This window comes from Corvus cornix, chromosome 26 (genome assembly GCF_000738735.6).
Source record: "Corvus cornix cornix isolate S_Up_H32 chromosome 26, ASM73873v5, whole genome shotgun sequence".
Lineage (NCBI taxonomy): Eukaryota > Metazoa > Chordata > Aves > Passeriformes > Corvidae > Corvus > Corvus cornix.
Window position 1 is genome coordinate 6,074,312 of NC_046354.1, and position 10,663 is coordinate 6,084,974.

The window sequence follows — 10,663 nt, forward strand, 5'->3', positions numbered from 1 at the left end:
CCATCTACAAACCCTTGGAATGGCTGAAACAGAGCAATTTTGCTTGGACAAAGCACAACAAACTCCATTCAGGAATCACAGTAGGCAAACAGCAATATATCATCAAAACAAAACATCCCAGTTGTTTGACTTGTGAAGCTCAGATGCTCTGCCTCTGCTTCAGGAGCTGCCTCAGTTGTACTTTTCTGGTGGCCACGAAAACCCTGCCTTGTTACCATGGCTGGACGCTCTGCAGGGCTCCACCACTGTCTTAGGGACGGAGACAGGACACCTGGATGGATGGAGCTGTGCTCTGACCCGTCACAGAACCCCAGAATGGTCTGGGTTGGAAGGGACCTCAAAGCCCATCCAGTCCCACCCCCTGCCATGGGCAGGGACACCTTCCACTGTCCCAGACTGCTCCAAGCCCCGTCCAACCTGGCCTCGGACACTGCCAGGGATGGGGCAGCCACAGCTTCTCTGGGCACCCTGTGCCAGGGCCTCCCCACCCTCACAGGGAAGAATTTCTTCCATCCCTCACAGGGAAGAATTTCTTCCATCCCTCACAGGGAAGAATATCCCATCTATCCCTGCCCTCTGGCAGTGGGAAGCCGTTCCCCCTTCTCCTGTCACTCCACCCCTTGAAAATAATCTCTCTTCATCTTTCCTGTACCTCCTTCAGGTACTGCAAGGCCACAGTACAGTCACCCCAAAGCTTCTCTTCTCCAGGCTGAACAGTCCCAACTCTCCCAGTCTTTCCTCACAGCAGAACTCTCCATCCCCCTGATCAACTTGGTGCCTCCTCTGGACTCGCTTTTCCCTTCTGGTGACAGAAGCCCCCTTGGCTGGGGTTTAACCAGCACAGCAAAGGACACTGAAATGGGCCAACAGACAGGCTGGAAATAAACATCTCAAAGACACTCCAGTGCTCCCAGTTTTCCTACTGAACACCCAGTGATGCAAACCCAGCAAGTGACACCACTGCCTTGAAGCCATCATGCTACAACAAAGCCATTAGGAAAGACCCAGATAAATCCTTCTGAAGCTGAGGAATGCTGGTGCTCTGAACAGGCAGAGGATCTGGCCACCATCAGGAAAAGCTGCAGCCCTGTCTGTGTGCTTGGAGCCACCAAAACCTTTCCTGGTTCAAGCCTTTGATGGCTGACACGGAGCTGCTTTGCAGTCCCAGAGTTGTTGAAAGGAGCCCTTTGCTTTTCTCATATTCAAATCCCAGATCTGTGAATTGCTCCTTTCTACTTTAGAGCTGATGAAAAGCAGGGAAGAGCAGAACACAGGTCTGAAGTGGAGGGGCAACATGAGCACAAGTTGTCCCAGTGGACTGTGGAGTGGTTTGGAGCAATTCCCTGTGTCCCAGGGGTCTGTCACCAAGGACCAGGAGCTCTGTGGGATGTCCAGACTCACACTGCACAAAGACAAGTACCATCTCACCTGTGCTTTTTCTGGAAATGTGCAATAATTTCTCTGGAAATCACTGTGGAAGAACTGGACCCTCTTTTTTGTGAGCATGGATTATATCTGGGAAGGGTCTGCAGTAGCATTGAGATTGGGAACAGCAGCACAGTTCTGATGCAAATCCCCTGATCCACATTCCCCAGCCACATTTGTGTCACTCACAGCCATGTTTTGGTGCACAGGAACAAAGATGGGAACTCCTCCAGGTGAGCACTGATGTGCTCCAGGCTTGAACTGAGCTCTGATAGTCTGAACCCAACTCTGATCCGTTGGGCAGCTTCCAAACTCTTGTGCCATTGGATATCAACCCACAAATCCAAACTAAATCTTGTCCACTCTAAAATCCCCACATGAAACAGCTGTGGGGCCCTCGATCCTCCTCCTCCACTGCACTGAATCCCTTGCTAAGAGAGCCAAGATCTCTCTTGGGCGAGTTTTTGAAGTACTGTGACCTCCCTGTGTGACTGTGAGAGGTTCTTCCTGTCCAGGTCACCTCAGACCATGCACAATTCCCAGATAAAGGAGTGTCTTACCGGGTATCCCCAGTTGCTGTTCCCTGTCTGGGTTTTGGTGTAGTAGCTGCCCCGGGATGTCCCGTAGCCGTAACCATCGGCTAAACCATCATACATGGAACCTGCAAATGGAAAAGGCATGGTCAGCATGAGAAAGCATTCCCAGGAGAAAGCATTTGCAGAAGAAAGCATTCCCAGGAGAAAGCATTCCCAGCAGGCCCCTTTCAGAGCACAGAGCTCTTTTTTAACAGCAAGTTTAGTTATGGAAAAGTGTCAGAGTTCTAAATCTCAACAGGAACACAGGGAACACAGGCAGCAAGGGGAGCCCTTGTCACTGCTGGGAACTCCAGCCCTCAGACCACAGAGCCCCCAAACCACCCAAAGGTTTGCAGCACAAAAGACCAAGTGCCATAAAACCCAAAGCAGAGGAGCAGAAAGGGCCAGAGATGGGGCCAGTGTCTGAGGTCATGGAATCACAGAAGCCCAGAATGGTTTGGGTTGGAATGGACCTTAAAGCTCATCCTGTTCACACCTTCCACTAGCCCAGGTTGCTCCAAGCCCTGTCCAACCTGGCCTTGGACACTTCCAGGGATCCAGGGGCAGCCACAGCTTCTCTGGGCACCCTGTGCCAGGGCCTCCCCACCCTCACAGGGAAGAATTCCTTCCCAATATCCCATTTACCCCTGCTCTCTGGCAGTGGGAAGCCATTCCCTGTGTCCTGTCCCTCCAGGCACTTGTAAATAATCTCTCCCCATGTTTCCTGTCAGTTCCTTCAGGTACTGGAAGGCCACAATTAGGTCACCCTGAGCTTCTCTTCTCCAGTCTGAGCAATCCCAGTTCTCTCAGCCTTTCCTCACAGGTGAGGGGTTCCTTTCCTCTGATTAACTTGGTGGCCTCCTCACTGTTGTACCAAAGAACCTGAGGGTATTTTGTGCTGCATGTCCCAGAATGTCTGGCCATGGAAGACTTGCAGTAAATAGAATTTCCCTCTCTGAAGGCAGAACCCACCCCAGCCCTTTCACCAGTCCACTCCATGACTGAATCCCACCAATCCCATCAGCACGAGCAGCCTGAGCAAGGCTTGCTAAACTCAATCAACAGTCACTGACAACCACCACGGACAAAGGACGATCCAGTCTATTTAACACCTGGGGATCTAAACCAGTCAAACTCCACAAAACCTCATCGCACTCTTTGAATTCTGATCTTGTCTCTAAAAGATCACTTCGTGTGTCTATACTTTCTTTTCCTGAAAATGTATTGATCTCCATCATTATTTTGGGGATGCTGGAGGAATAAGTGAGACTGGCTCTCAGGTATGTTTTTTAAAGATGCAAATATCTTGGATCAGGAGGAACCCATCAGCCATTTTTCCTATTTCTCAGTGCTTTAACCACAGTTTGGATTTACCTATCCCAGCCCTTCCAAGAGCTCTCCCCGCAGTCTCTGGCACTGCAACATTTGGATCCCTCCTAAAAGTATTTTACTCAATGCCACGTTCATCACTACAAGACAAATGGAGTGAATCATTCTCTTTCCACAGTGGAATTCCCTTAACCCCCTTTGGATGGTCCAAAGGAGTTGAGGGTGATTCCAGTTTCATTTTCAGAAGTGCTCAATAATTGTGGCATCCCAGGTCCCGTTATGAGGAAGTGCAAACCCTACACCCCAATTAACTTCCAGGGGATGCTCTGAATGTCTAACAAAGTACAAAATCAGGACTTACCTGTCCTAACTTATGCACCTAAACTGGTGGGTAATGTCAGAAATATCCTAATCTCTGTGATTGTTTGATAAGACTCATCTCTGAGATAAACTGGATAAGCTCGACCACAAAGGCCCCGGAGCCACTCAGGTCTCCTCCAGCCACTGATCCTTGGAATAAACCTAATTTATTGCCCTGCCTGAGGCACCCAGAACCTGTTATGGTGATTTGGTTTGTGGCTAAAAATTCTTGCATTTTCTCAGGAAGATGATTCCCGTGGATGTGGTGTAAATAATGAGATTTGCTTTCTATTGTCAGCGGGAGAGGAGTGGGACTGCACCTGGTGATCATCTCTGGATGGAGAAGAGGCAACAGCCAGGCCAGCTCCCAGCCCTGCACCTGTGCAGGAAACCACAGGAGCTCCTTCTCCGTAGTCTGGAGACTCGGGGGGCACTGCTCCTCATCCTGATCTCCCCAGCCCCGAGTGCCTCATGCACATAAAGTTGCACAGAACTTGCTGATAAGGCAAGGAAGTGGCCATGGAAATGCAACAGGAGATTCAGCCATGTCCTTCACCCTGTGCTCCCTCTCCACCCTGGTGCCTCCCTTCAGCTCCACATCAGTGCTGGGCCTCAGCAGCAGCAAGGCAGTGCTGGAAGTGGCGAGTTTGGGCCAGGTGATTCCCCAGGACACAGAGTTATCTGATAACCATATATCTGAGCACGAAGGTAAAGCCATTCCATGGTAATTTCCTGGGAATTCCTTCTTCGAATCAGCCTCTTGTTCTCTGTAAACATCCTGTAACTGCAGGTGGGAGCACCTGGAGCATTTTCCTGGGTGAGCAGCTGTAAAAAGGGGTTCTGTGGCTGACTCACAGGTCCCTCTCACCAGTCCTGCCCGGGGACCACACTTTTCCTTTCAGGATCTGTTCCTGCCATGCACTCCACACTTTGGGGTTAGAGCAAAGAGACACCCAAAATACGCCAGTTTAGGTACATCTGTAATTTTCTTCGATAAATTCACCGCTAAGTGGCCAAATTCAGGGGATTAGGCAGTTGGTTCAAGTTTATGTTCTCCAGCTGTGGAAGGGTTGCCTTCACCTCCCAGAACTTGTACACAAGAGCTTATAAACACATAATTACACAGAACCTCAAATGTTCAAGGCATTTTGAAGTCGCCCTGCTGGTTGGAGAAGATGCTTCTCCTGCCACCACACAACTGGGATTTATTGCTTGGAGAGCTCAGTCTTGAGGCCAGGAAGAACCTGGGGACTTTCTGGTGGAGGTGGCTGAAGAAAACCTGATCTTTATTTGTACAGGTTTGGACACTTCTCTGCCTGGTTCATCTTGACAGCCAGCTGGGAGCTGTATCCCCAGCCCTCAGGGACAGAAAGGAGATCCTTCTTTTCAAACACCTCAAGAGTAAAGACCACACAACCTGGTCACAGGTCCTTGGAATTCGGGATAAACCCAGAAAATCTCAAAAAACCATTTGGGCCAGGGTGGAAATGCTCTTAGTGGGAGACGCCGCTCTCGTGCTTTTTTCTGGCTATGTCCCCATGGCTGTGTCCCAGTTGCTGTCACCCAAGCAGCTGTTTAGGTCCCCGAAGGGCCCACGTGCACTTGGGCAAGCACAGAGCCAATTCAAACCACTGCACTCAGAGCAGATAACACAGAACCATGGAATCACAGAGTCAGTGAGGTTGGAAAAGCCCTCTGAGATCAAAGAGTCCAACCATTCCCCCAGCACTGCCATGTTCACCACTAACCCATGCCCGAGGTGCCACATCCACACATCTTTTGAACACTCCCAGGGATGGTGACTCCACCACTGCCCTGGGTGGCTGTGCCAGGGCCTGACCACCCTTTCCATGAAGTAATTTTCCCCAATATCCAACCTGAACCTCCCCTGGCCCAGCCTGAGGCCGCTCCCTCTCCTCCTGTCCCTGTTCCCTGGCAGCAGAGCCCGACCCCCCCTGGCTGCCCCCTCCTGTCAGGGACTTGTGCAGAGCCACAAGGTCCCCCGTGAGCCTCCTTTGCTCCAGGCTGAGCCTCCCCAGCTCCCTCAGCTTTTTCTCATGACAGAGGACCTTCAACAGCTGGGAAAGAGCCAGAAAAATGTGGTAGAACCCCACAGAGGAGGTGCAGCCTCTCAGTGACCCTGTGGGCAGAGAACACCCCTGAAGGCTGCTCAGATTCCCCCCTCCCCAAATTATCATTCCCCCATGGCATCTCCTTTAAAACTTAGACACTTTAAAATCTCTTTTCTCTTCAGTGGGACAAATCATGAGGGTAAAATCCAATTACAGCAGATAAGAAGTGCCAGACCTTGCAGTGCATCTCTGTGAGCCCCCTACGCTGCTCCCACTGCCCTCATCCCCTTCTCCATCCCTGTTATCCATCATTGCAGAGCAAACTGAGGCTGCCACCGAACCCAGTGTAGCTGTTCTTGATGAGTTATTTCCTTTCCTCAAAGGCAATTCTCCTCTGTTGGAGCTGGCACTGATGGCAGGAGGAGAGCTGGCTTCAAAGCGCCATTTTCCCAAAGCCAGCCAGACACACAGAGCCAACGTGGAGATTGTGGAAAAGGATGCCTGTTAATAAATATTAATCTGTGGCAGGGAAAGGCAAGACAAGAACCAGGCACCTGCAGTGCAGGCTTGGCAAGTTAAATCATAAACTATGCACGGCTTTAAACAATAAGGATGATTAAACATAGGAAAAACACAGGGAGAGCAGAGGCCTGTGGGAGGCACAAAGCAAAGCCTGGGTGCCTTCTAGGAGAGACGTATCAGTGAAATCCCAGACACTGAGATTCCTGCAGGAATGACAAAACTCCAGTTCTGCCTTCCAGCCTATGAGCTAATGGGCTTGGGGATTTTTTTGTATCCCAATAATCTGAGGTTTGTGGAAGAGTGGAACCTTTCACTGAATTATCTCATGCTGGGGGAAGTTACAGAAGTCTTCAAAAGATTTTTCATCCCCCAAATCTCCTCTTCCTTTCACATCAGAGTCCTGATCCCCACCAAAGCCAGGTGGGATCCCACCAGAGCTTGGTGCAATTTCTCTCCTCTTAGCCACAGCCAGCACAGAAGCTTCTCAATCCCAGCTCAGCCATAGGACAGTTGGATCTGACACTCCTTGGATGTGTCTCCTCAGTGACAAATCACTGGCAGAACTTTCCTTTAGCCAGAGGACTTTGCAGAGCAGAGCTGTTGGCTATGAGGAGCTGGTTCAGCCTGGCCTGGCCTTTTCCTCTGCCATGCCACTGAAATTAATTTTCCCTGGAAATTTGCATTACTCACAAATTCAGGGGGAGGCATCTAGTTTGGTATTGCCGTGGGGAAAAGGACAGATAAGCCCAGCAGCAGAGCCCACAGACCCAACCCCCAAGGAGGACAGACCCCACAGACCCCACAGACCCCACAGATGCCAGACTCCAGTCACCCTTGGCAGCAGCTGAAGCTGCTGTGCTGAGCCAAGGCTGCACTGGGTGCAGGAGTATTGTGCTGGCAGCAGGTTTCTGCTCACTGTCCCAGCCCAGTGCACACCAGTTTGGGCCCAGATTGGCCACCTTGCCCTGGGGGACACCAGATCTCCAAAGTGGCCACAACACCTTGACCTGCTGGACTCCAAATCACCAGTCATTTATGGCTCCATCAATCCCTGGGACACTGAGGGAGTGTGTGCCAAGCCCCTAAAGGAACTCCAGTGATGGGATACAACACCCCCACCCTGCTGTGTGCATGAGGGCTCCGTGTCCATGTTCCCCATCCTACACACACTAGGACATGGTTTCTGCAGCTGGGGGAAGCTCTGGGCCCTGCTCCAGCTCCAGCTCAAACCACAGCTCCAAACACAGCAATAAACCTGGACCCGGCCCAACCCCTGCCCAGCCCCACTGTGGGACTGTCTGGGAGCAGAGGGAACGAAGCACTCAGGCACTTGTCAGGGGGCTTTGGGAATTCCCCAGCTTGTGCTGCCTCTGAGGAGCATCCTGAGAAATCCCAGGGAATGCAGGGAGCTCAAGCTGGAGGAGGGTTTGGACAAGCAGAATCCACACAGCCTCTCTGTAGGAAGAACTAATTTTTCTCATCGGGGCTGCCCAGCTGATCTTTGGGCAAGAGCAGTAAAACCCAACACCTGAAAGCTGAGCCTGACTCTCTCCAACACCAAGCAGGAGACAACCCTGGGAACAAACAGCAACTTCTCACCCTCCTGGGATTCCATCCAGGAATGCACTGGGATGAATCAGCCCAGGCCAATCACCCCCCAGTGGGAACTGGGGGAGGGGGGCCCTGGGCCCTGTGCTTGGAGGCAACTCCTGGGAGTGGGATGTGACTCAGCTTCCCTGGGACACAGAAACCAGAGCTGCACATCTCCACGCAATTCCCATTCCCAGACATTCCCCAAAGTGTCTGGAGGAGGGGTTTAGCTTGCTGAGCAGAAACAGGCAGTTTGGGAATGTGCCTTTTTTTTTTTCCCTTTTCCCTTTCCCCAGGTTTCGCCTGGGCTCCTCTCCAAGCAGGATAATCCCCCTCTGCCTCCCTTCCTTCCTGCGTATGGATCCCTCTGCCCGCTTCCCTCTCCGTCCAGAGCCCCTCAGCTCATCCTGCTGTGTATTTTATTTTGTTAGGTCTGGTACTGTGACACCTTAAGCAACAAACCCTCCAGAGGTGGGAGGAGATCCCCATCTTCCACTTTGGTGGCAGAGGAAAGCTCTCCCTGCCCCAGTCCCCCCTCACCCGTTGGAGTCTGTGTCCACAAAACCAGAGGAAGCAGGGATTTGTTCCTGGCAGAGCCCCCCTGCCCTTGCTGTGGAGCTGCTCCACTCTCTCTGTTCCAGCAACTGCAATTCCCAGAGCAGGGATGGCTCCCGTGGAGGCACCACCTCCACACTTCCCCCAGCAGCCTACAGCCACCCAGCTCCTCTTGGTAATCCAGTCCCAAACACGTCCCTGGACCATGGCACCTCACCAGCACAGGATTCAGCTTCACAATCCAGCTTGAAGAGCTGCTGGACAAGGCACAGCTCCTGGAGGAGGTATCAGAGCCTGGCCCAGCTCACCCAGCACCCCTCTCCACGCTGCTCACTCCAGACTCTTCTGAATGCTCAGTCCCAGATCCAGCACCCCCATGACCCCCACAGCCTCGGGATTTCCTCTCCCTGGTGGACTCAGCCAGGCCAGAGGTCTGTGGCTGCTGCAGAAACCTCCAAGAGCCAGGACGTTTTGCGCAGAGGTTGTCACAACCCTCTGGGTTTGCAGATTCCAGCTGGGGAAAGTTGGGCTTTACCTCCAGCCCAGATTTCTCCAGACACAAGGATGGCAGAGACAACCATTTGCCAAGCCTTGATCCAAAGAGAAAGGGGTTCCAGCGGGACACCAGGCTGCAGGGCTCAGCTGATTGCTCCTTTCCGTGGCACAGACTCAGTGCACAGAGGTGGAACGGCCGCATGCACCCCAACAGTGGCAAAGTGGAGGGGGCTGTGAAACACCCCCACCAACCAACACCAGGGACACTTCTCCCAACTCATCTCCTTCCTACCACTCCCACCAGGCTCCCAGAGACTCCACACTTCTCAGCCTGCAAATGGGAGATGCGCTGGGATTCCAGAGGCAAGTCCCGAGCCGAGGTCTGTGTCCTGTGTGCGGGCACAGCCTCCTCCTCTGCAGCTGCCCACCGCTCAGGAGGCAGCAAAGCCCCAGCTCCAGCCCATGGCAGGGTGGAGGAGGAGCACTGCCAGCTTTGCCCATGCACGGGAGGGGGTGCTGGGGAATTCCAGCCATGGGGGCACTTGCAGAGGAAGGATCTGCAAAACCAGACAGCTACTCCAGCTTTAGAGCCAGGGAAAAATTGGTTATCGCACCACACTGAAATGTCCAAGTGCCTCAGGGATGTGGAGCAGAGCAGCACTCCCAGCGATCAGCTCCAGCCAGGAAGGAGTTGATGCATCCAGCTCTGTGTCCTGTCCTAAACCCTTCCATCCAGTGCAAGAGATTTTGGCACCGCCTGCCTGAGGTGACCCAGAAGAGAAGCAAAGTGGTCTGTCCCCTCCCCACAAACCCCACCACAGCACCCCAGAGCACCAACCCTGTCCCAGAGGGCCCCTCTCGCCGTGGGACTTTACCTCGGTTGGAGTGGCCCACGCTTGATGACACTGACGACTTTTGCTTCTGCCTCTTGACCGTCATCATCACCTGCTCCTGGACCCGCTGCTTCCCCGTGCCCTTGGTTTTCAGCTTGTGGTCCGAGGGCAGGGCCAGCGTGGAGCTGGCCTGGTCCTGGAAGCACTCGTAGGCCAGCGCGGTTTTCAGCGGGGAGTGGAGCATGGCTGGAGAGCGCGGGCACAGGGGCTGCACGTCACTCACACGGACAACACGAGGCCGCCAAACACCGTCTGTGCTGGGCTTAGTCCCCCAAACCCCTCCTTGCCATACGTCCCCTGGCCCAGGGTGTCTCAGGGCTGCTGCTCGCAGCTCGGCTCCCCGGCGTGTGAGCAGTCACACCCTCTGCCAGACTGGATATACAGCCCTGCCCGCACACACCCACGCGCTCCCCGCCAGCCCCGGCACCCCCGCGCCGCTGCGGGGCAGCTCCCGGACCTCCCCCAGCCCCTGCCCAGCCCCGCGGGGCCCGCGGCACGTGGAGGGGCCAGTGGGGAGTGGGCGAGGTGGGGGCTCGAGGGCTGGGCACGGACGTGGTCCCTGCGCAGGGTCCGGGGTGAGGCTCAGTGGGTCTGGGTAGGAAACGGTGCTCCCCGGCTGCCGGGGGGCTGGGGCATCTCCCACACGGCTCCTCTTGGGTTCCAGTCTTTCCCTCAGTCCAAACTGCACCAACCCCGTGTCACAGTGGCAAGAGGTGGCCCTGCCTGTAGGAGCAACACTGCCCACAGCACCCATTCCAGATCCCAGCTCTACCTGCACAGGTTGCAAATCCACCCCTCTGAGCCCAGGAATGCAGGATTCCTGCAGAACACCGGCTCTAGGGGTCAG

General features: G+C 53.8%; 1 protein-coding gene across 1 annotated transcript in view; it reads right to left on the bottom strand.

Annotated features, from left to right (window-relative positions):
- PKP1 (plakophilin 1) overlaps positions 1-10,178 on the bottom strand; it is a 48,380-nt gene extending 38,202 nt beyond the window's left edge. Inside the window, exons 1-2 of the mRNA XM_010404519.3 lie at positions 9,799-10,178; positions 1,986-2,086 (exon numbers count right to left, since the gene is read on the bottom strand). Of these exons, the coding sequence (XP_010402821.1) occupies positions 1,986-2,086; positions 9,799-10,000 (303 nt within the window). The 5' untranslated portion in view covers positions 10,001-10,178. The remainder of the gene's footprint in view (positions 1-1,985; positions 2,087-9,798) is intronic.
- Positions 10,179-10,663: the final 485 nt, after the last annotated feature.